The sequence below is a fragment of the Neofelis nebulosa genome, chromosome 4 (assembly GCF_028018385.1).
Source record: "Neofelis nebulosa isolate mNeoNeb1 chromosome 4, mNeoNeb1.pri, whole genome shotgun sequence".
NCBI classification, from domain to species: Eukaryota; Metazoa; Chordata; class Mammalia; order Carnivora; family Felidae; genus Neofelis; species Neofelis nebulosa.
The window spans coordinates 15,512,315-15,537,125 of NC_080785.1; the positions used below are offsets into that span (position 1 = coordinate 15,512,315).

The window sequence follows — 24,811 nt, forward strand, 5'->3', positions numbered from 1 at the left end:
GAAGTCAAAATAGTGGTTAGCCTCCAGGGAAAGAAATGGACTCAAACAAGTAGATGAAGGGATTTCTCTGGGGCTAGGGTAATACTGTTTCATGATCTGAGTACTGATTATCTGGATATGTTCACTTTAAAAATTCATCAAGCTGTATACTTTGATTTGATTTGTACAATTTTCTCACTGTATGTTATGCTTTCATAAATGCTATCAAAAAAAGGAAAACAGCACATAGTTACAAAATCTATGTCTATTCATATTTTACTTTTTAATATAACCTAAGAACAAAAGAACTTTTCATAATCCTTTGCCCTTGAACATTGTTTCAGTGACAAAAAGATAACAATGTTTTTATTTTTATCATTTATTTTCAAGTTTTTACTTAAATTTCAGATAGCTAACATATTGTGTAATAGTGATTTTGGGTGTAGAATTTAGTGATTCATCACTTCCATCCAACACCCAGTGCTTACCATGTGCCCTCCTTAATACCCATCAGGCATTTAGCCCATCCCTGCCTACCTCCCCTCCAGCAACCCTCAGTTTGTGGTCTATAGTTAAGAGTCTGTTTTATGGTTTGCTTCTCTCTCTTTTTTTTTAATTTCCCCTATGTTTATCCGTTTTGTTTCACTCTGGAAAACAGTATGGAGGTTCCTCAAAAAGTTAAAGCAGACAGTGTTTATAAATAGAAATCATTCAAATGCATCAAAAGCAGATACCCACCTCTTCACCCTCGCTGGTATTGCCTGTTGCAGCTTTGGCTTGGGCATAATTAAAGTTAAAGATGTCATCATTGTAGAAGTAACTCTGGAAAACATCCCAAGAATAGGTCACATTGAGTATTAACATACAAAATATAAAAACATCAGTTATACCAGATAAACTCAAAGATCATTTTAAGGCACGGGCTGACACCACCAGCATCACCATTGTAAAAGGGCCATCTCTATGAGTATCTTATCTCTGACACATTATATATAGTATTTTGTATACAAACTCATCTAGAAAATTCTATACTGACCTTAAATGAGTTGAGGTAAATCAAGACATCATCAAATTGCTTAAGCAGAAAGAAACAGGAAGCCATACACTGCCTCCCGGGTATTGTATCTGAAATGGAATGGGAAAAGGAACCAGGTATATTCATGAAACTGCAAGTTCTCTTTAGCTGAGATTTGAGTCACTTTATAATTCAGAGATAGGAATGTATTCCAAGACCTCTTTCTAGATTCTGAGATTGTAGATTCTGTTCAGTGGACAAAACCCCAGCATAATGGAGGTCACACAGTACTTGAGGGTGACCAATGATCTCTCTTGGGCCTAACTCACAGACTCCAGAATGAACACATGCCCTGCAGGCTACGGTATTCCTTGTATGTTTTCCCACGTCTTTGAGACTCTCACCCGTTCCAACACGTGCACACTCAGCTAATGTGGCTTAGTCTTCACCATCACTTGTCTATAAGACAACCTAGCACTTCCAGATCAAATGGAGAAATAATTTGCCGTGGAACCAGCTGGTCCTGATCCTGAACAACTTTCTGTCTTATATCAGATTCCTGTTTGATATAGTAGAGAATTAGTATGACCCCCACCCTTGACACTGGGACTCCTATTCATTCTTGCTCTGTTTAATTTTCCCCCCACAGCATTTATCACAGTCAGATACACCATGTGATCTACTTATTTATTGTGTTTATTGTCTGTCCCACTGGACTGTATGCTCCACAAGGATGGAGGACTTGTTGGTTTTATTTCCTGCTACATCCCCAGCACCTCAATAAAGTTTCTTATATAAATGAATGAAATGAGAAAAGTAAATATTATTCAATAAATGGTCGTGGTGAAACATTTGAAAGAAAATGAATATTCAGGGGTGATAAAAATATTTAACAACCAGTTCACTACGAACACTGTCCACCAGAAAAGATGCTGGCCTTAGACAACTGGTGCAAACAGCCGTACCAGCTCCCACTGGCCAACTCACAGCCCTTTTGATAGCCCTTTCTCAAATCTTACACTCAATCTTGACCAATGAAATCAATACTTAAATTAAGAAAATAAAGCAACAAAACTACTAGTGGGAAATATAATATTATCTAACTGTGGGGGTACGGAAGTATTTTCTAACCTACATACCCATGTATAATATCATCATAAAAAGGTAAACTTAATTGAATAAGATTTAAATATTTTTATATGTGAAAAAATACCACAGGCAAAACTGAAAGGCAAATGACCCGCCAGAAAAAATACCTATGACATGATAAAAGTTGAATACTTAGAAAGCCCTTGAAAAATCAAGAGAAGTTAACATTTCAAATCAAAACCAGAATCAGGGTGCCTGCGTGGCTCGTTGGTTAAGTGTCCAACTCTTGACTTCAGCTCGGGTAATGATCTGTTTGTGGGTTTGAACCCTGCATCAGGCTCTGTGCTAACAGCATGGAGCCTGCTTGGGATTCTCTCTCCCTCTCTCTCTGCCCCTCCCCTGCTCACACTCTCCCTCTCTGAGTCAAAATAAATGAAAAAATAAACATTAAAAAGAAACAGAATCGAATTTTAAGAACCCTTATGAACTAAAGATTACATTTATTCTCCTCTCTTTATATATTCTCTCATCCCACTTTAGTTGAGATGTTGAGAAGAGCTAACCCAATACTCCCTCCTGTGTCTCTCCCACAGGACTTCCTACTTTATACTTTTCTTTCAAGCCTGACAGACGTATCTCCGGACAGAGACTCAAACTTCACCAGTCAATATATGAACCAACTCCAACAATTACAAATCATGTGAATGAGTACAGATTTCAGACATACCACACTCACTCGCTGACCCTCCCACCAGCTGGAAGAACTGCTGGGCAATTTTCATATGGTCCCTCTGAAAAACAAAGCAGAGCTGAGAGAGCTGATGTAAGCTGAAAATATTTCATTTGTATTATACGTTATGCTTTTAAAATATTTGCCAGGATTTAATATATACCCCTCTTTCAAATCCTCTCCCAAACAAACTAATTCTTATTAGCATAAGCAACTAGAGAATCATAACCTGAAACTGAATTGAAACCAACCCAGGGTCAGATAAAAAAGAGAAAAAAATCTAATTCCCAAATTGCATCCTGAAAGTACCTTCATTAAATGAACTCATTCATTTAGTCATTCATTCACACAATGAACAGATATTTATTGCTCCTTTATCATATATCAGACCTTGTGGTAGGAGCCATAGTTATAACAAGGAGTATTAAATACACTCATTCATTGATTCAGTGACTATTTAATGCCTATTGTAGAGGGAGCCAGAGATAAAAAGATTTATTTATATCTATTTTGTTCCAAAAAGAATGTAATGTGCCATATTCGTATGAATAAGTACTTAATTTTGGGCAGTGCTTATAAAAAGTCTTTGCCAAAGAAACAATTATCCCCATTTTACAGATGCCAAGATTATAGCTCAGAGGTGTGCAAGGTTAATGCAACTCACTGAAAGTAAGAATGAAGATGTGCGATGATTTGCAGTTGTTATTAGGTATAAACACACTGCTTAAAAATGGGGCTTTTAAAAGATGAAGCAACAATTCTTAGGGTGAAAGATTTCTTTTTTTGGTCTTTAAATAACATAGAATTCTTTTTACAATGGAATCTAGGTTGGGGGATATGGAGGAACGAAAGGAACTGCAAATGAGCCTAATCGTAAGCTTATTGCTGGCTGAACTTGAACGTTCACTTTGATCTTTTCCACAACAGTGTAACTGCAGACTGTACATTACCAGTGATTTCATACTTACCGAACCCATTTCCTGGCCAAGAGCTGCATTGACCACTCCTTTGAGGATATACTCCTGGCAACATGGAATAACACTAATTACTGTTAAGAGAATGTGTAGCTATGAGATGTCTTCCAAATTAATTTCAACTTAATACTCTCAATATATTATCAAAAGTTACCCAGAGTCACTTTTCTCTTTTCCATCCTTGGCTTGAATGAAAGAATTAGGAGACTTTGATTTGGTTTTCAGGAAAGTGTCCATATAACAGAATTCACCATATTTGTAAATTCTCAATCTTAAGCAGAAAAACTCAGTGGAAACTTTAAGTTTTATTTGAACTCAATGGAAAAAATTAACAATAAAATATTTATGTAATAATTTTTATCACCTTATTAGCCCCTGCCATTGTTCATAACAACAACATACACATTATTTTCTCTTTTCAATAATATAATAACTTTGTTTTCATAATAATCTTTTTCCTCAAAAAACAAAAAAGTATCCTGTAATTTCCATTTGTAAGGTATTCTCTCTTTTGGAGCCCTGAGACCTCACCTTCATCCCTTTCAGACATGGCTCCTTTCTTTAATAGACACCTTTTTTAGCAGCTTTATCAATTTTTTATGTAGGTACTATTTTTATTTAAGAGGGCTCATAAAAAGAACACAAAAGATACCAAAGCTTTTATTTTTTTATTTGAGAGAGAGAGAGAGAGAGAGAGAGAGCATGAGTGGGGTGGAGGGGCAAAGAGAGAGAGAGAATCCTAAGCAGGCTCCACACTCAGCATGGAGCCCAATGTGGGACTCAATACAATGACCTTGGGATCATAACCTGAGTTGAAATAAAGAGTTGGAAGCTCAACCAGCTAAGCCACCCAGGCATCCCAATGCTGAAGCTTTTAATACACTTGAGAACTATACCTGCTTGGATTTCATAGGATCTAGAAACATTTTCAGTCTTTCATTCAATAAGTACAATGTCTACAACATACTTGTGTACATAGTGTTGGAAATCCAAATAGACAACGGTCCCTGACTGCAAAGAGCTAACAATCTAGTAGGGGAAAGACAAATTACAAACAATTATATTAGTGAGATAAGTTTCTTTCTATACCTTGCTGTTAGTTCCATTGTAATCCTAGATTTAGGTTTTTTCACACCTCAACCCTTTTAAGGAAATGACCACATATAAGGGAGTTTAAAAACATAAAAAATCCAGAATATTCATTCTCATATCAAAAGTCTCACAGGACATTCCTAGATCAATATATATGGTCTTCCCTGAGCTTCTACAAGCAGGAATCTTCTTTAATATGCCTTCTTGCTACCTTTCTGAAATTCTGCTTTCAACAGAAGTTGGTTAGTAAAATGGTAACACATTTTCAATTACCTGAGGAGTAGTAGGTTCCAGATCCTTAATTAAGTTATAAGCTTCTTGAACATCATCTGAAATACAAGAAATAAGTAGCTATACTAGTCTATATTCCAGCAAACTCTTCTGAAATAGTCCCAAAAACATACGGTCCTTCAGTACTCAAACGTTCATGGGAAGTATGAGTTGTTTTATCTGTCTTCTAACTCTCCATCAAGTTCAATGTGGAGTAATTATCTTAAGGATAACCAAAATATCTTCGGAGACCCATAAGCCATGAAGCACCTAAAAAAGGGTTCAAGCTAAGAATATGGACTATTATATACCAATGGCATTGTAATTAAAGAAAAACAACCAATTTTTTAAAAGAGAATATATATTAAGTTATATTAAGTATGTACGAGTGAAATGACATGAAGTCTGGGATTTGCTGTAGGGGGAGTATGGATGAAAAAATAATGGCAATATCTTGAAGACTGTTGAAGCTGGAATGAATACTTGGCTGTTCGTTTTGGGCATTTATACTATTTACTTTTGCTTAGTTTGAAATTTTTTATAATAAAAATTAATTTATAAAACACATACGATATTTAATTCCTGTCCAAAAGCCTACTTCATTGAGCTTATATATCAGATAGAACTGTTTACACGTTCATGTTCTTATTTTAATAAACACTTACATTTTCCTCGATGAGGAATATGTTGTCTGGTTGGTTTCTACCATGCACCTAAAAAGGCCCACACTGTTAGTCCGAGGTCCTTGACACAGCGCCACCACCAATGCATGGTAGCTCCTATCCTGCACTCATCACTGTTAGGTAAAAGACTGCTTTAGGCATGTGTCTACAATTTTAACCTTACTTAAGGGCAGTCAATGTCACATTCTCTTTGAATCATAATATTTCTCATAAGAAGCTGCAGGTAGAAAGAAACAGGCAGACAACTAGACTAAATAAAAAATAGTTAATGACAAAGACTCAAGAAAACGTGGATGTACACACTATACACAGGGGAACATTAGAAAAATAACTGTAAGGAAGAGGAAGGAAAAACGATGGAAAAACTGAAATAGATGGGTAGAGAACAAAAGACAGAAAAATAAAAGGAAGAAAGAAAAACAGAATGAGGGAGAAGGTTGGAGGCAAGAGAAAAGGTACGACAACAAATAAGCACCAATAAATTTGTTCTATCCTATGAACCTGTCGCAAATACATTTTTGGAAGTATTTTGGATTTTAAAAGTTAAGCAACTAGCTCAATCAGAGATTAAATGTTCTACCATATCTCGTTGTAAGCAAGACCAAGACAAATTTTTCTTACCTTGACGAAGGTAGTAAATCACTAAGTTTAACCGAGCTTCAGGAATGACATCAACCAGGGGAGGCAAAACCTGCAAAGCCCCTTCACCTCCTCGGAAAACAACCTAACGACAGAAAAAGTGCATTATTATGGCAATAAGCATGAATGCACTTACTGGGGAAATGTGTAAGGAGCTGCCACTTATAACTCAGTTATTCTTTGAAAAGATGAATATATGTTTGAAGCTCTCAATATACACACGACTTTGACCTTTTTGAAAAAAGCCATTATCTAAATTATAATAAGTGTAAGCAACAGAATAAAGGCATACGCCTATTGCATACGTTTCCTTTTCATAAGAACTACAGAAAACTCTTAAAGTACCCAATAGTCAATAATAAAACATTTCCTAGACAAATATTCTATATCAAAAACTCCAGGAAGGAATTTATATAACCTTTTTGAGCCTTTTTCTTCATTATAAGGATTGAATGAGATCAAGAGGGGTAAATGTGTGGTACACAGTAGGTAACATTTAATGAATTGCATAAATAGTAGCGCCTACTGTTTGTCTGGGATTGTAGTAAGCACTGGCGTTGCAGCAAGAACAAGTCACTTCCTTGTCACTATAACACAGCTACACTCAAGTGGGGAGAGAGCCTCAAACAGCAAACACATAAGAATATTGTCATATGCTAATGACAACGGCTAAAACAAAAATACTATCCGAGAGAGCAGTTTTATGCACTGTAGTTTACCCAGAGCCCAGCACAGTGTCTGGCACATAGCAAGCTGTTTCATAAATAACTACACAGAGATCCAGGCCATCAGGCATGAGCTACCCAATCTCTGCTTTCTACCTCAAAAATATCCATTTGGTTTCTTTCTTGATTCTTCCTTACTGAGATGTTCCCTTCTTTTGCCAAGATTAATTCTTTCATCTGGTTTCTTGATTTCATGACTTCAAAAAAATTAATTCTAGTACAGTTAACATCAGGTGTACAATATGGTGATTCAACTATTCTATACATTACTCAGTGCTCATCATGACAAGTGTACTCTTAATCCCCTTCACCTATTTCAACCATCCTCCCACTCATCTCCCCTCTGGTAATCAGCTATTTGTTCTCTATAGTCAAGAGTCTGTTTTTTGGTTGGTCTCTTTTTTTCTTTGTTCATTTGTTTTATTCAACTATTCTATACATTACTCAGTGCTCATCATGACAAGTGTACTCTTAATCCCCTTCACCTATTTCAACCATCCTCCCACTCATCTCCCCTCTGGTAATCAGCTATTTGTTCTCTATAGTCAAGAGTCTGTTTTTTGGTTGGTCTCTTTTTTTCTTTGTTCATTTGTTTTATTCAACTATTCTATACATTACTCAGTGCTCATCATGACAAGTGTACTCTTAATCCCCTTCACCTATTTCAACCATCCTCCCACTCATCTCCCCTCTGGTAATCAGCTATTTGTTCTCTATAGTCAAGAGTCTGTTTTTTGGTTGGTCTCTTTTTTTCTTTGTTCATTTGTTTTATTTCTTAAATCCCACGTATGACTGAAATCATACGGTGTCTTTCTCAGACTTATTTCATTTGACTTTATACACTCTAGCTCCATCCATGTACCCCAAATGGCAAGATTTCACTCTTTTTATGGCTGAGTAATATTCCATTGTGTGTCTGTGGATTTGCTGTAGGGGGAGCAAAAGAATGAAACTGGACCATTTTCTTACACCAAAAGTAAACTCAAATGGATTAAGAACCTAAATATGACACCTGAAACCATAAACATCCTAAAAGAGAGCACAGGGAGTAGTTTCTCACATTGGCCATAGTAGCATTTTTCTAGATATGTCTTCTGTGGTGAGGGCAACAAAAGCACACAAATACATATATATTCATCCATTCATCTATTGATTGACACTTGGAGTGCTTCCATAATTTGGCTATTATAAATAATTCTGCAATAAATATAGGGGTACATATATAATTTTGAATATTTTCATGTTTTTCGTGTTCTTTGAGTAAACACCCAGTGGAATCCAGTGGAATTCTGGATCACATGGTAAATCTATTTTTAATTTTTCGAGGAACCCCCATACTCTTTTCCACAGTGCACCAATTTCATTCCCATTAACAGTGCACACGGGTTCCTTTTTCTCCACATTCTCACCAACACTTGTTACTTCCTGTGTTTTTTATTTTAGCCATTCTAGCAGGTGTGAGGTGATATCTCATTGTGGTTTTGATTTGCATTTTCCTGATGATGAATGATGTTAAGCATCTTCTCATGTCTGTTGGCAATTTGGATGTCTTCTTTGGAGAAATGTCTGTTCATGTCTTCTGCCCATTTTTTAATTATCGGATTGGTTTTTTTGGTGTTGAGTTGTGTAAGTGGTTTTTTTTTTGTTTTTTTGTTTTGTTTTGTTTTTGAGAGAGAGAGAAAGAGCACGAGTGGAGTAGGTGCAGAAAGAGACAGAGAAAGAATTCCAAGCAGGCTATGTGCTGTCGAACAGAGCCCCATGTGGGGCTCAAACTCACTAACTGTGACATCATGACCTGAGCCAAGATCAAGAGGCAGATGCTTAACCGAATGAGCCACCCAAACGCCCCAAGTTGTATAAGTTTTTTATACATTTTGGATACTGACCCCTTATCAGATGTCATTTGCAAATATCTTTTCCCACTCTGCAGATTGTTTTTGTGTTTTGTTGATTGTTTCCTTGGCTGGGCAGAACTTTTAATTTTGATGTTAGTCCTAACTGGTTTTTGGTTTTTTTTTTTTTTTTTTTTTTTGCTTTTGTTGCCCTTACCACAGAAGACATATCTAGAAAAATGCTACTATGGCCAATGTGAGAAATTACTGCCTGTGCTCTCTTTTAGGATGTTTATGGTTTCAGGTGTCATATTTAGGTTCTTAATCCATTTGAGTTTACTTTTGGTGTAAGAAAATGGTCCAGTTTCATTCTTTTGCATGTAGCTGTCTGATTCGCCCAACACCATTCGTTGAAAAGACTGTCTTTTTCCCATTTCATATTCCTGCCTCCTTTGTTGAAGACTCATTGATCATATAATTGTGGGTTTATTTCTGGCCCTTCTATTCTGTTCCATTGATCTGTGTCTATTTTTATGCCAATACCATACTATTTTGATTACTACATCTTTGCAGTATATCTTGAAATCTGGGTTTGTGATATCTCCAGTTTTGTTCCTCTTTTTCAAGATTACTTTAGCCATTCAGGATCTCTTACGGTTCCATACAAATTTTAGGATTGTTTGCTCTGGTTCTGTGACAAATGCTGTTGGTATTCTGAAAGGGATTGCATTAAATGTATAGGTTGCTCCGGGTAGTATGGGGCATTTTAACATTTGTTCTCCCAATCCAGTTTGGGATGTTTTAGTCAACCTGGATCTTGTTTCTCTATTAATTATTCTATCTTCATTGCTCCTGGTCCTACTTCTCAACTTTAAACATACACAAGCGTTTTTGCTCTCTTGAAAAATCTTCCTCCCTCTGGATAGTGCCCTATTTTTTTCCTTTCTTTCAGTACCCACTTCAAAAGTGTGTGGCTTTACTGCTTCAGCTTTATTATCCTCTTACTCCTTAACCTCCTGCTTTCAGCACACTAGTAAACTTACTCTCACAAGTCACAAATTAACTCCTTTAACCAAATTCAATGGACTCTTCTGCCCAATGATGCTTCTGCAGTTTGGACTGATGGCCATAGCATGATCACAAAAACATGATTTACTAAATGTGTACTAAGTGCTAGATATTGTGCAAAGCATCTTACACACGTTACCTCATTTGGTCCTCACAAGAAAATATGGTAGGCACTGTAATTTCCCCTGTGGAACACCTGAGAACACTGAGTCTCAACAATGCTAAGTGACTCACCCAAAGGTCCAAAGCTAGTACATGGAATAGGCTGATTTTGACCTCAAGTCTGACCACAAAAGCCAATGCTCATAACAACCATTTATATGTGTAGTAATTTTAGACTTTGTTTTAAATTATAAAAGTATTATATGTTCAAAGGGGGAAAACTTATATATTACAAACGGAAAATTTCTGTATTCTCATTTCTCTCTTTAATCCCACTCTCAGAAGCAAATCCCTATTTATTAGCTGACATACTCCTTCCAGTCATATATACATATGGTGCTTCCTTACTCTGGCTGCACATTATATCCATCTGGGAAGCTTTTAAGAAAAGCTCCTTAAATACAGATGCTTTCAAAATAATATAAAAACAGGGAGGAGGACAAAACATAAGAGACTCCTAAATATGGAGAACAAACAGAGGGTTACTGGAGGGATTGTGGGGGGGATGGGCTAAATGGGTAAGGGGCACTAAGGAATCTATTCCTGAAATCATTGTTGCACTATATGCTAACTAACTTGGATGTAAATTTAAAAAATAAATTAAATTTTGGGCGCCTGGGTGGCTCAGTCGGTTAAGCGTCCGACTTCAGCTCAGGTCATGATCTCACACTCCGTGAGTTTGAGCCCTGCGTCGGGCTCTGTGCTGACAGCTCAGAGCCTGGAGCCTGCTTCAGAGTCTGTGTCTTCCCCTCTCTCTGCCCCTCCCCTGCTCATGCTCTGTCTCTCTCTGTCTCAAAAATAAATTTAAAAACATTAAAAAATTAAAAACAAAAACAAACAAACAAAAAAAAACAAAGATGGACTCGAGTTTGACTTTCGCCAGAAAATCCTTCCAATCATTGTAATCCACAAGGATAGATGTTCCTTGGTCTTGGCCAACAAAATGAACCCTTGGACTTATACTGCCTTGCACTTCTTTCTAAATGTTATATATGTCTTACTGCCTTCCCAGTAAGGGTTTCCTTGAGGAGAGGACCTCATATCTAAAACTTATGTTCTCTCTCCCATAGCAAGGAGGAGTTCACTTGGAGTAGAGAAGTATTTGCTGTAATATCTCCCTTCACGTATCCTTCTAACTGCTTTGATATACCAAAGTAGGATTAAGACTCAATTCAGTCACGATGATAGTGCTATTCACCAGATTGTGCCTGATGAGTTCTTTAGCAAATTCAAAGGAAGAAGAAGCGTTGTCCATCAAGCTTTTGAGTTCTGCCTGAAATTGAAAAAGGAAAGGCTTAGGAAAACGCAAGTATACAGTCCTTACACCACATATTTTTACAACGTTTTATAGTTTACAAGGAATTTAACACACTATTTCATTTGTTTCTCAGGACTCTGAGAGTCAGTGTGATTATTATCCTCATTTTACAGATGAGAACATCAAGGCTTATAAACATTACATGACTTGAACCTTCCAATAAGCAGCAAGTTTGAAACTGGTCAACCCAAGCCTGAAGACTTCTACTTTGCAGAGCCAAAGGTGATAAAGGAGCTAAGTTTTTCACAACTGAGGTTGATTCTTCAATGTGATCATTCCACCTATACCCTGAACTCTCATAGTACCTCCTTCCTGCTGAACTGGCCTTTACTTACATACCATAATTAAAATACCTTCTCCTATTATTTATTAGACCTATCAGATCTCTTCTGTATTCTCTCACCCTTTTAGCTACCCATAGAACAAATGGTCAACCATTTCTAGCATTCTCACTAACACCTTCGATTCCCTTAGCCCTTCCTCAGCTTTCTGTTGTTCCTGACTTGCCAATCCATAATTTTGAGTAATCTTCCTCTCCTCCTTTTTCTACTTCCATCAGTAGGTAGCTAACCTTTTCAGGATAAAATAATTAAATTTTTAAAAATTTTATTTTAGAGACAGAGAGAGAGCAAGCAGGGGAGAGGGGCAGAGGGCTGAGGAGGGAGAGGGAAGGAGGGAGGGATGTAGGGGGGAGAGAGAGAGAGAGAGAGAGAGAGAGAGAGAGAGAGAGAGAGAATATCTTAAGCAGGCTCCATGCTAAGCGCAGAGCCTGATGTGGGGGGCTCGATCCCCTGACCCTGGGATCATGATCTGAGCCGAAATCAACAGTCAGACGCTCAACCAACCGAGCCACCCAGGCTCCCCACTATTTAAATTCTCGATTGTTCTCACTAACCACTACAAACTTGCTCTACTTGATCTCATATGGGATTGTGCATCTACCTCAGCAATGCTCTTATTAATCCCTTCTTTTGTCCACAGCAGCAATTCTAAAGTGTTTGGTAATATTAGGTTAGATCAGCAATTTTCAAGCTTTTTGATCTCAAGATCTTTGTTATTGTCTTAAAAATTATTAAGGATCCTAAAGAGCTTTTGTTTACATGGATTATAGCCCACATAAATAGCGCACAGTACAATATACATTGTATTAGAAATTAAAACAGAAATTTTAAATTATTCAATTAATCAAAAATAATAATAAAACCACTATATATTAACATAAATATATTTCATTAAGAAAACTGCATTTAGGGGCGCCTGGGTGGCTCAGTCAGTTGAGCGTCCGACTTTGGCTAAGGTCATGATCTTATGGTTCGTGAGTTTTGAGTCCCACGTAGGGCTCTATGCTGACAGCTCAGAGCCGGGAGCCTCCGTTGGATTCTGTGTCTCTCCCTTTCTCTCCTCATTCATGCTCTTTCTCTCTCAAAAATAAATAAACATTTTTAAAAATCGCATGTAGGGGTGCCTGGGTGGTTCAGCCAGTTTAGTGTCGAATTCTAGGTTTCAGCTCAGGTCATGATCTTGCAATTTTGTGAGTTCAACCCCGATGTGGGGCTCTGTGCTGGCAGCACAGAGCCTTCTTGGAATACTCTCTCTCTGCCCCTTCCCCCACTCACGCTGTCTCTGTCTCTCTCAAAATAAATAAATAAACTTAAAAAAAGTCCTTGCATTTACCACTGCAAAAATTTAGTGAGAAGAGTAGTACTGTTCCATAAATTTTTGCAAATCTCTTTCATGTCAGGCTTAAAAGAGGACAGCTAGCTTGGCATGTCTGTATCTGCATTGGATCTATTTTGAAATCACGTTGTCTCTGGAAAACTTCAGTGCACACTTGAGCAAATGAAAGTGAAAAAAGAAAATCTTTTAGTAAGATGAGGATAGTTCTGATTCAGGCAGGACCAGCCAGAACTCAGGGGAAGGCAAGTGAGATGCCTAGGGCACAAGATTTAAAACAGTACTCTCTGGGGTGCCTGGGTGGCTCAGTTCGTTGAGCATCTGACTTGGGCTCCGGTCATGATCTCACAGCTCTGTGAGTTTGAGCCCCGCATCGGGCTCTGTGCTGACGGCTCGGAGCCTGGAGCCTGCTTCGGATTCTGTGTCTCCCTCTCTCTCTGCCCCTAACCCACTTGCATTCTGTCTCTGTCTCTCTCAAAAATAAATAAACATTTAAAAAATTAAAAAAAAAATAATAAAGCAGCACTCACTGCACAAGCAAAGATGTCTAACACCATTAGTCATCAGAGAAATGCCAATCAAAACCACAATGAGATTCCACTTCACATCCAACAGGATGGCTAGCATAAAAAAGGCAGATAATAACTGTTGGCAAGGATATAGAGAAACTGAAACTCCTACATACGGCTGGTGTGAATGTAAACTTGTACAGTTACTTTGTAAAACAGTCTGGCAGTCCCTTAATTAAATAGAGAGTTCCATATAACCCAGCAATTCCTCTTCTAGGCATATACCCAAGACAAGTGGAAACAGGTCCAAAACATGTCCAAAAACACGTACACAAATGCTCATAACAGCATTATTCATAATAGGAAGCGGAAACAACCCAAATGTCTATCAGCTGATGAATGGAAAAAAAAAATGAAATATATCCACACAATAGAATATTATTTGCTCATAAAAACAAATGAAATAGTAATACATGCTACAGCATGATGAACTTTATAAATGTTATACTAAATAAAAGAAGATAATCATAAAAGTTCACATGTGGGCGCCTAGATGGCTGGTTGGTTGAGCATCCAACTCTTGACTTTGGCTCGGGTCATGATCCCAGGGTCATGGGATCGGGCCCCATGTCAGGCTCTGGGCTGAGTGTGGAGCCTGCTTAAGACTCTCATTCTCTCTCTCCCCTCCCCCGCTCTCTCAAATTAAAATTTTTTTTTAATTTTTAATAAATTAAAAGAGGAAATATTCTGCATGAAATGTATCTTTTTACATTCAAATTTTCTGTGCCCTTATATTTGAAACATATATTAGGGTTTTGTCTTTTAAATCTAATTTGCCAATCTTTGTCTTTTAATTGAGAAATTAAACCTTTTAAATATAACGTATTATAATATAATTAGGGGCGCCTGACTGGTTCACTCAGTGGGCATGCAACTCTTGGTCTTGGGGTCATGAGTTCGAGCCCCACTTAAAAAAACATAGAATCTTTGGGGCACCTGGGTGGCTCAGTCAGTTGAGCATCCGACTTCAGGTTAGGTCAAGATCTCACAGTTCATGGGTTCGAGCCCCATGTTGGGCTCTGCACTGACCACGTGAGGCCTGCTTAGAATTCTCTCTCTGCCTCTCTCTCTGCCCCTCCCCTGCTCATGTTCTCACTCTCTCTCTCTCTCAAAATAAATAAATAAACATTAAAAAAAATCTTTAAAAAAATAAAAAATATATATATAATTATAGATCATTTAAATTTGAAAAAGGCAAAACAATGAGGTTTTTAGAAGATAATACCAGAGAATATGATCTTGAGCCAGGAAGTCCTCTTAAACAAAATAGAGAAAGCACCAAACATAAAGAAAAAGATAGTTTTGACAATGTTTCTGCCTACAAAATCCTTGATAAATGTTAATATTTACTGAGAGTTTGCCATGTACATCAAGTTAGGGACTTTACGTACATCGTATCGCTTAATCTTCACAGCAGGCTATAATAAGTCAGTCTATTACTTTCCTTACTTTGCAGGAGGTTAAGTAGTTCACCGAAGGCCGCACAGCTGTCACCTGGGAGTAGAATTTGGGTCTATCTGATTTCAAAGCTCCTGTTCTTAACCACTACCCTGGAAGCCTTCCCAGTTTGGGGGGCGGATTTTTTTTAAGTCTTTATCCTCTGAGGGGTGCCTGGGTGGCTCAGTTGGTTGAGCGGCCACCTTTGGCTCGGGTCATGATCTCCTGGTTCGTGGGTTTGAGCCCCTCGTTGGGCTCTGTGCTGACAGCTGAGAGCCTGGAGCCTGCTTCAGATTCTGTGTCTCCCTCTCTCTCTGCCCCTCCCCTGTTCATGTTCTGTCTCTCTCTCTCTCTCTCTCTCTCTCTCAAAAATAAACATTAAAAAAAATTTTTTTAAAGCCTTTATCCTCTGAAACTAGCATTCTCCTTCCTTCCCCCAGCATCTTATATTCACTGCTTCTATTGCTTCATCATCTAATTGTCATCCTTCTGCCATATCCTTTATGACAAATTCCAGTCCAAGCAATTACTCACCCACTCCTCAACTCCTTGTTGTCTAGATCCAACCCCCAATGATAATGATATGCTAATCATCAGAGTAGGGAACTGTAGGAAATCCTAGTTATGGTACCCAATGGCTTTTTCTCAATCTTCATCTTTACTGACCTCTTTTGAACCTCCCCCTTCTTTGAACACAATTCTCCCTTAGTTTCTAAGTCATACTTTAAGTTTCTCATTCAACCAATATACTGAGTTGACACCAACTTTATGTGTGCTTTGTACCAGGTACAGGGATGCGAACGTCAAAATAAAGTTTCAAACCTCAATAAAGTTGTCTACATTAAAGACAATTAGGCAACTACCAAATAGTACGCATGATATTTTATATATTATATATATATATACAATCACATAAAAGAGCTAAGAAATTTCATCTAAAATTGCAGTTAACTCTATGGGTTTTAGAGTCAGATAAACAAGGGTTTGAGAGCTGAATTCATCACTTGTAAAATTTTGGGCAAGTTATTCAAAATACTTTCGAAATTAAGTGAATCATTACAGATTACGTCATGCTTACTAGAGAAGAGCAGAATGCTACTGGTGTTTGTAGAGACAATGAGCCATATAAGGTTGAACCCATTATCCAAATTACTAGAGGAATGCCTTATTTTTAAATGGTTTGATAAAATTATAAGTAAACACAAACAGCTAAAGTTCCCCCTGCCAAAGCTTGTCAGGGTACATTTGACACAGTCATCTACTGCTGGAAATATTATAAAATTAGTATGTAAGCTGCACAGACACAATTTCAGATGAAAAAGAATGCCTTTTAGAGACCTGAGATGCAGCTTGGTGCCCTGGCTTGGATAATGCCAGACCTACAGAATATTGGTTAACCACGCTACCCATATGAGACTACTACGGAAAGAGCATGGGCAGACAAAATGTAAACATTTAATAGACTGGGGAACATTGGAAAAGTCCCCAAGATTAACTCAAGGTAGAAAAGCGAGAATATATTTTGTTTATTTGTTCTTACCAAAGGCTATAAACCCGAAAGAGATCAAACTGCAAACCAGTTGACTATTAAACTGCTAATGCTGGAAACCAGCCAGTTAGGCAGACTGCAGGGACTATTTGGTTGAAATGAGCATACCCAAGAACGTATTTTACATGACATATAAATGGACTGTTCAGTGGCAAACTAAGCAGATGAAGTGGCGGGCATCTGTGTTGCCACAACAGACCACCCTTCACCAACATAAACCACAAATAGTACTCCTTCCCTCCCCCACGATTACGAAACACTGTTTCACCCATTAGTCGAATCTGCTGTCAGCTAAAGCGTGTCAATAATGTTCCTCGAGGTTGCAGTTTCACTGAATTTTGCTTGGATACAGTCAGTTCGCTGGTTTCAGTTCCTTTCCCTCCTCCCCCAGTGGCACAATGCCAGCTGGAACAGTTTTTTGGCCAAGGGTGGGATTTTGTAATTTTGACACATGCACAAATTTTACATTTGAAATTTGGTGGCTTCTGACATCAACTAAAATAGTGGTTGAGGAAGTAATTTCCAAGCATGGCCTCCCTCATACAGTTAACCTAAAAATAACCTGTATAGGGGCACATGACTGGCTGTGGAATGGGTGACTCTTGATCTCAGGGTTTTAAGTTCGGGCCCCATGTTGTATGTAGAGATTACTTTAAAAAAAATAAAATCTTAAAAAAAACCCTTATATATTATGTAAATAAACAAATAAATCTCTGTTAATAGATATAGTATAGAATATACCCTCTCCCTCTCTATATGTGTGCATGCATGAGTGTGTGTGTGTGTGTGTGTGTGTGTGTAGAGTGTTAAACAAAAGGGAGTCCCATGTATGGCCTCCTATGTACTCTCAGTTTCCTTTACAAAGACAGCTATAACAGGGGTGCCTGGGTGGCTCAGTCAGTTGAGCATCTGACTTCAGCTCAGGTCATGATCTCACACCTCATGGGTTTGAGCCCTGCATCAGGCTCTGTGCTGACATCTCAGAGCCTGAAGCCTGCTTCAGAGTGTCTCCCTCTCTCTCTCTCTGCCCCTCCCAGCTTACCCTCTGTCTGTCTCTCTCTCAAAAATAGATAAACATTAAAAATTTTGAAAAAAAAAAGATGCTATAACAGATTTTATCCACAGGATAAGCGAAAATAAATAATATATACCGAGCATTTTGCATAGTGCCTTTAAGTAACTCAATTTCTAAATTTCTTTTTTTTATTAAAAAATTTTTTTTTAATTAATTTATCTATTTTGAGAGAGGCAAAGAGAGTGTGAGTGGCAGAGGGGCAAAGAAAGAGGGAGAATCCCAAGCAGGGTCTGCACTGTCAGTGGAGAGGCCATGCAGCACTCGAACTCATGAAACCGTGAGATCATTACCTAAGCCAAAATTAAGAGGTGGAGGCTCAACCGACTGAGCCACCCAGGAGCCCCTAATGTATTTTTTTTTGTTTTTTTTTTTTAAGTAAGCTTCATTCCCAACGTGGGGCTTGAACTCATGACCCGGAGATTAAGAGTCACATTCTTTACCGACTGAGCCAGCCAGGTGCCCACAATTTCTAAGTATTTATAAAATGCTTACCAGTATTGCCTCTTGGGATGACCCTAAAAGAGATGCTGAATTGTACCAAGTAGAATAAGGCATTCCAAGAAATGAGAATGTTATATGCAAAGTTCTGAGAGCAGCAGAGTGTGGTGTATGGAACAATGTCGGTGGCTAAACTGGAGAGGACAAGGCTAGAGGCAGGGAAATTATTGAAAGATGATAAGAGAGATGACGAGTGCCCAGACTAGAGCAGTGGCAGAGGAGAAGAGACAGATCAAAGAGATATCCAGGATGCAGAACTGATAGGGAGTGGTAGACAATTAGATGGGGGAGGAAGAAAAAGACTGATGGAAATCCTAGGTTTGTGATGTGATTTACATGCTGGTGATAATGAACCACACAGCCACAAACCTATTTTAGAGGAAGAAGCAGAAGTGTTCGGTGTTGACATATTTAAGTTAATGTAAAGCATCTAGGTAAGGATCATCTGCAATATAGTAGACATTCAGAATTCAGAAGTCAACATTTTTTTAGAATACCTAATCAATATAAATACTTATATAATTGGTTCTTATAGAATCACCCTGGCAATGACAAAGGGATATTAATCACGAGTTAACAGATTATAACAGAGTTTTATGACTGACCCAGAAAGTATAGGGCTAGTCAAACTGGAATTAAGTAAATTAAAAACAAATTTCCATCACTACCTCAGCTGCTTTGCCGTTGTAAAGGCGAAAATGATTACAGGCCTTAAGATTGAGTGCGATGGTGCTTTCAGGGATTTGCTGAAGATAAACTGCCAGAACTTCTTGAGACACATCATAGTAATCCAGCTTGTAGTAACACAGGGCCACATACACATTGAGGGCAAGGTATTCCCTATTAGGTGAAAGGATTAAGGGTTAACAGTTGAAGTCTACTTCAGAGAAATGTTGTCAAACGACAAAGACTTTTTTAATGGTTAAAAATGGACAGCCAGGCGGAGAAAACCTGAATTTGCCTTTCGAAGAAAGAAACCAAGATACCATCAGTGTGATATTTTTCTTTTGTACTGTAATATTTGGGCGTTTTAAGTCGAATGAAAGATGACAACGAAAGGAGAAAGGGAAACATTCAACTCCTACTCGTTCATGTTAAAAAAAAATGAAACTAACATACTGGGCAAAAACTGTAAATGAGCACATGCGGTACAGGGGACTGACACACAAGAAGCAGACTCGATGAGTGAGGGGGAAATGGCTGGGGTGCAGGTAAAACAAAAGGAGAGAAGGCAGGTGGGTGAGACATTTGGGAAAGTGAGAGAGAGACCACATGGTCAGTGATCAAAGTTGGAATGTTAATTCTCGGGAATGGTTTATTTCTAATTTTGTCAAAACGTTACCTACGATGTAATACAATGCTGAAATGATACATTTAGACCATGCATTTTCAACAGGAGTTAAGAATTCTTCTGAAGAAATGGAAAATCGTACTCATTTAAGTATAAAGCATAGATATACGTTTGAGATGTAAATGGACACACGGTATATCTGTGGTTTTAATATTTCATGAGAAGGTGGCTGGGGAAAAGAAGTCCAAAAAGGCTCTCTGGAAGGGTGATAACGAAATGAAGGTGGAGAAATCCTGATCTGGAGAATAAGGAGTTCTTAATGTGGCCAGATTATTAGCCAAACACATTTGAACCCATGGTGATAACAGATCGAAACCATACTAGGTCCTCAGCCAAACTGTTTCCAGGAAAAAAAAGAACAAAATGAGATTCTGAGTAGAATAAAAGGGCACAGACCTGTTATCTAGCAGTATTCGCTTATAAATATCAATAGCTTCTTGGTAGTGAGATCGCATATAGTGGATTGAGGCCAAACTGAGTTGATCTTCTGTGATATCCTGAAGATTCTGATGAAAGTTCATCAACTTCTTCTCATCATTAAACTAAAATTGTCAGAGGAAAAAACACATGAAAAGATTCATATTAGAAAACAGTTAATCAATACCTATGGTACAGAGATTTTAACTCCTCCTTCAACCACCTTGTCTCTCTGTTCTCCCTATTTCTCTTCAGTTCATTATCTTCTCTTCTGTCTCCTTCAGAGAAAGAATGAAAACAGCCTCTGGAGGCAGAGACTTGATAACGGAAAACCTTTAAGTCACAGCTAATAACCACCTTCTTCCTTCTTCTTCCTATTTCTTTCTCCCTTTTCTTTTTTTCTATGTCTTTTTATTGCTTTCATTTGCTGTTTATAAGAGAGACATTTTAAAATATAAAGACACACGGAGAGCCTGAGTCAGGCTCAGTCAGTTAAGCATACAACTTTGGCTTAGGTCATGATCTCTTGGTTTGTGGGTTCGAGCCCCTCATCAGGCTCTGTGCTGACAGCTCAGAGCCTGGAACCTGCCTCAAATTCTGTGTCTCCCCCTTTCTCTGCCCCTCCCCTACTTGCACTCTGTCTCTCTCTTTATCAAAAATAAATAAACATTAAAAAAATGTTTTAAATATAAAGACACAGTAAGATAGAAAGTTTAAAATATGTCAAGAGATATAATAGACAAATACTATACAAAAAAGAGCCAGTGTAGATATACAAATATGACAAAGTAGACTTTATGTGAAGAGGAATTTCTAGAGATAAAGAGAGGCATTTCATAATGATGTTTTAATCCACTAGATGGATATAAGAATTCTAAATTTGTATGCACTTAATGATACAGTCTGGAAAACATGTAAAGCAAAAACTGAAAGAACTAAACAGAGAGATAGATAATTACAGTGTGATATTTTTTAATGCACCAATTATTTTCATATATTGCACATGGGTGATGTGATAAACTTTCTGTAAAATAATTTAGCAATATCAATGAAAATCTTTAAAGTTGTTCAAATTCAATTAACTCAGTTAGCTCATTTCTAGGATGTTCAGAATAACATTTTTGTAATTAAAATTAAAACAATCTAAATGGAAAAATAAATAAATAAACCAATCTAAATGGGACTGATTCTTTGATTTCTCTTTGTGCTGCTTCATTTTTGGTGTACAGAATTGCAACAGATTTCTATACATTGATTTTTGTTTCCTGTGACTTAACTGAATTCATGTATCAGTTCTAGCAATTTTTGGGTGGAATCTTTTAGGTTTTTTTTTTTTTTTAACCAAGTTTTCTATATAGAATATCATGTCATCTGCAAATAGTGAAAGTTTTACTTCTTCTTTGCCAATATGAATGCCTTTTATTGCTTTTTGTTGTCTAAGTGCTGAGGCTAGGACTTCCAGTACTATGTTAAATAACAGTGGTAAGAGTGGACATCCCTGTCTTATTCCTGACCTTAGAAGAAAAGCTCTGTTTTTCCCTGTTGCGAATGACATTAGTTGTGGATTTCTCATACATGGCCTTTATTATGTTGTGATATGTTCCTTCTAACCCTACTTTGTTGAGGGTTTTTATCATGAACGGATGATGAACTTTATCAAATGCTTCTACTGCATCTATTGAAATGATCAAAAGGCTCTTATCCTTTGTTTCATTAATGTGGTGTATCACATTGGTTGATTTGCAACTACCGAACCACACTTGCAGCCCAGGAATAAATCCCACTTGATTGTGGTGAGTGATTCTTTAAATGTACTGTTGGATTAGGTTTGCTAGTATTTTTTTTTAATTTTTTACTGTTTACTTATTTTTGACAGACAGAGCATGAATGGGGGATGGACAGAGAAAGGAGGACACAGAATCTGAAGCAGGCTCTAGGCTCTGAGCTGTCAGCACAGAGCCCGACGTGGGACTCGAACTCGTGAGCCACGAGATCAAGACCCGAGCCGAAGTCAGACACTTAATGGACTAAGCTACCCACGTGCCCCTGTTTGCTAGTATTTTATTCAGAAATCTTATATCCATGTTCATCAGGGATATTGGCCTGCGGTTGCCTTTTGTAGTGGAATCTTTATCTGGCTTTGGTATCAGGGTATGCTGTTCTCACACAATTAACAACACAAGAAACAACAGGTGCTGGTGAGCATATTAACAAAGGGGGACCCTCTTACATTGTTCTTGGGAATGCAAACTGGTGCAGCCACTTGGAATACAGTATGGAAATTCCTCAAAAAGTGAAAAAGAGAACTACCCTACGATCCAGCAATTGCACTACCAGGTATTTACCCAAAGAATACAAAAATACTAATTCAAAGGGATACATGCACCTCGATGTGTATAGCAGCACTATCTACAATGGCCAAATTATGGAAAGAACCCAAATGCCCACTGACTAATGAACGGATAAAGAAAATATGGTATATATTTACAATGGAATATTATTTAGCCATAAAAAAGAATGGAATCTTGCCATTTGCAATGATGTGGATGGAGCTAGAGAATATTATCCTGAGCAAAATAAGTCAGTCAAAGAAAGACAAATACCATATGATTTCACTTATATGTAGAACTTCAGAAACAAAACAAACGAGCATAGAAAAGACAGAGAGGGGCAAACAAAGAAACAGATCCTTAATGATGGTTACCAGATGGGAGGTGGATGGGGGAATAGGTTAAATAGGTGATGGGGATTAAGGAGTTCACTTGTGAGGATCATGGGGTATGGAATGTATTAAAAATGTTTAAATAAATAAATACATAAATATGAGCTAAAAGTCAAACAACTACGAATTGTTAAAAAAATTATGATACATGATACAACGAAATGTTTTTTATAAAAAACATTTTAAAAAGTCACAGTCTTAAAGACTATTTGTGCCTCAAGGATATGCTCATAGTATAAAGATAGGTAGAAAAAAAAGCAGAATATAAAAATATATATTCAACATGAGTCTCACTCTTGCAAAACAAAGAAATGCATATATAAATATGCATACAAAAAATAATTATCTTAAAAGGAGATATAATATACCAAAAGATTGAAATGTAGTTAGCTTTAAATATGGTAGATGTTATTTCCTTTTTCAATTTTTGTTTACTTACATTTTATCTAATGGAATTAATGTGTAACTTCTTTAATATGGAAAATTATTTGAAAAAAAAAATTTATGATGATGACCAAAATTATTGCTATAAGGTAATTTTGAAAAGTGTGTATGTATTTCTAGAAATTAAAACAAGGTGTCTTTGAGTGTGCTTCCAAGAGACAATAGGAGACAGTAGAAAGAAACTAATCTTAAATGACTGCTACTTAAGAAGAACTAAGATCTAACATCTCTTAATAAATTAGTAGGGTAAAGAACATTAAGGGGAAGAAAATCTTATAAAATTAACACCTGTATTCTATTTGTTCTACAAATTCATTAACAAGCATTTCTAGTTAATTATCTTTCACCAGGGGCACCTGGATGGCTCAGAAAACTTTGGCTCAGGTCATGGTCTCAAGGTTTGTAATTTTGAGCCCTGCATCCGGCTTCGTGCTGACAGTGCAGAGCCTGCTTGGGATTCTCTCTCTCTCTCTCTCTCTCTCTCTCTCTCTCTGCCACTATCCACTTGCACACGCTTGCATGCTCTCTCTCTCTCAAAATAAATAAAACTTAAAAACTTTTTTAAAATTATCTTTCACCATTGTTTTTAATAAGAAAGAAAAAATATTTTAAAAACAAAAAGTGTGAAACAAGAACATAAATACCTTATGAGCCAAGTGGAAGAGGAGGCGATTTTGAAGTCGGCTTTTTGGAGCTAGAAAAAAAAGTTCAAGCTACTTATTAATTGTCATTGGCACTTAGTCCCCTGCAAGAATAACATGAGACAGGGGCGTCTGGGTGGCTCAGTCCGTTAAGTGTCCAACTTCAGCTCAGGTCATGATCTCACGGTTTGTGAGTTCGAGCCTCACAGCGGGCTCTGTGCTGACAGCTCGGAGCCTGGAACCTGCATCAGATTCTGTGTCTCCCTCTCTCTCTGCCCCTTCCCTGCTCACACTCTGTCTCTCTCTGCCTCAAAAATAAACGTTAAAAAATTAAAACAAAAAAACAAACCATGAGACAAAGATAAAACTTCCCAAATCCTACACACGTGATCATGATATGTCTCTACTATGATATATATTATTTTAGCCTGTTCTCTACTTACAGCAGGAACAGCATCAAGAACCGGGAAAACAACATTGTAAGGTTATATTATTCCCCAGCACTTGTTCTACTGGATTCTATGATGGTGACCCACAGCACAGCACACACAATTCTGGTAGCAGCCACCGCCGTGGTGTCCACACACTGATCAAACACTGGAAACAAACAGCTATGTTTATCTCATGTCATGTAGGAATCCACTCTCATTCAGTTGTGCTTCCCAGTATTCATTGTCAAGTCCTTCTGAAATCTCTTTTTCCACAATTATACAGCCATAGTTTCTTAAATCTCTTAAAGCCCGATCTCTACTCCATAGATCTAGCATGATAATCTGCCACCCTGAAACAGCCAACCAAGAGAAAACGTTAACATCTTTCGAGTTCCAAATCTCCTCTGCACTGTTGGAGAATTTTCCT

At 37.6% G+C, this 24,811-nt stretch overlaps 1 protein-coding gene across 6 annotated transcripts in view; it reads right to left on the reverse strand.

The window, feature by feature from the left end:
• IFT56 (intraflagellar transport 56) overlaps window positions 1-24,811 on the reverse strand; it is a 48,655-nt gene that overhangs the window by 13,937 nt on the left and 9,907 nt on the right. For 4 of the 6 annotated variants that reach the window (XR_009260215.1, XM_058724130.1, XM_058724129.1 and 1 more), the window contains 10 exons: window positions 23,957-24,006; window positions 20,126-20,271; window positions 19,047-19,218; window positions 11,457-11,531; window positions 6,454-6,556; window positions 5,153-5,208; window positions 3,782-3,835; window positions 2,811-2,874; window positions 1,016-1,104; window positions 718-801 (listed from right to left, as the gene is read on the reverse strand). Coding sequence is in view for 4 of the 6 variants with exons in the window: in XM_058724130.1 (XP_058580113.1) it covers window positions 718-801; window positions 1,016-1,104; window positions 2,811-2,874; window positions 3,782-3,835; window positions 5,153-5,208; window positions 6,454-6,556; window positions 11,457-11,531; window positions 19,047-19,218; window positions 20,126-20,271; window positions 23,957-24,006 (893 nt within the window). In the remaining 2 variants the exon portion in view is untranslated. Of the gene's footprint in view, window positions 1-717; window positions 802-1,015; window positions 1,105-2,810; window positions 2,875-3,781; window positions 3,836-5,152; window positions 5,209-5,814; window positions 5,863-6,453; window positions 6,557-11,456; window positions 11,532-19,046; window positions 19,219-20,125; window positions 20,272-23,956; window positions 24,007-24,811 lie in introns of those variants that run through there. The other 2 variants (XM_058724132.1, XR_009260216.1) reach the window with 2 other exon arrangements.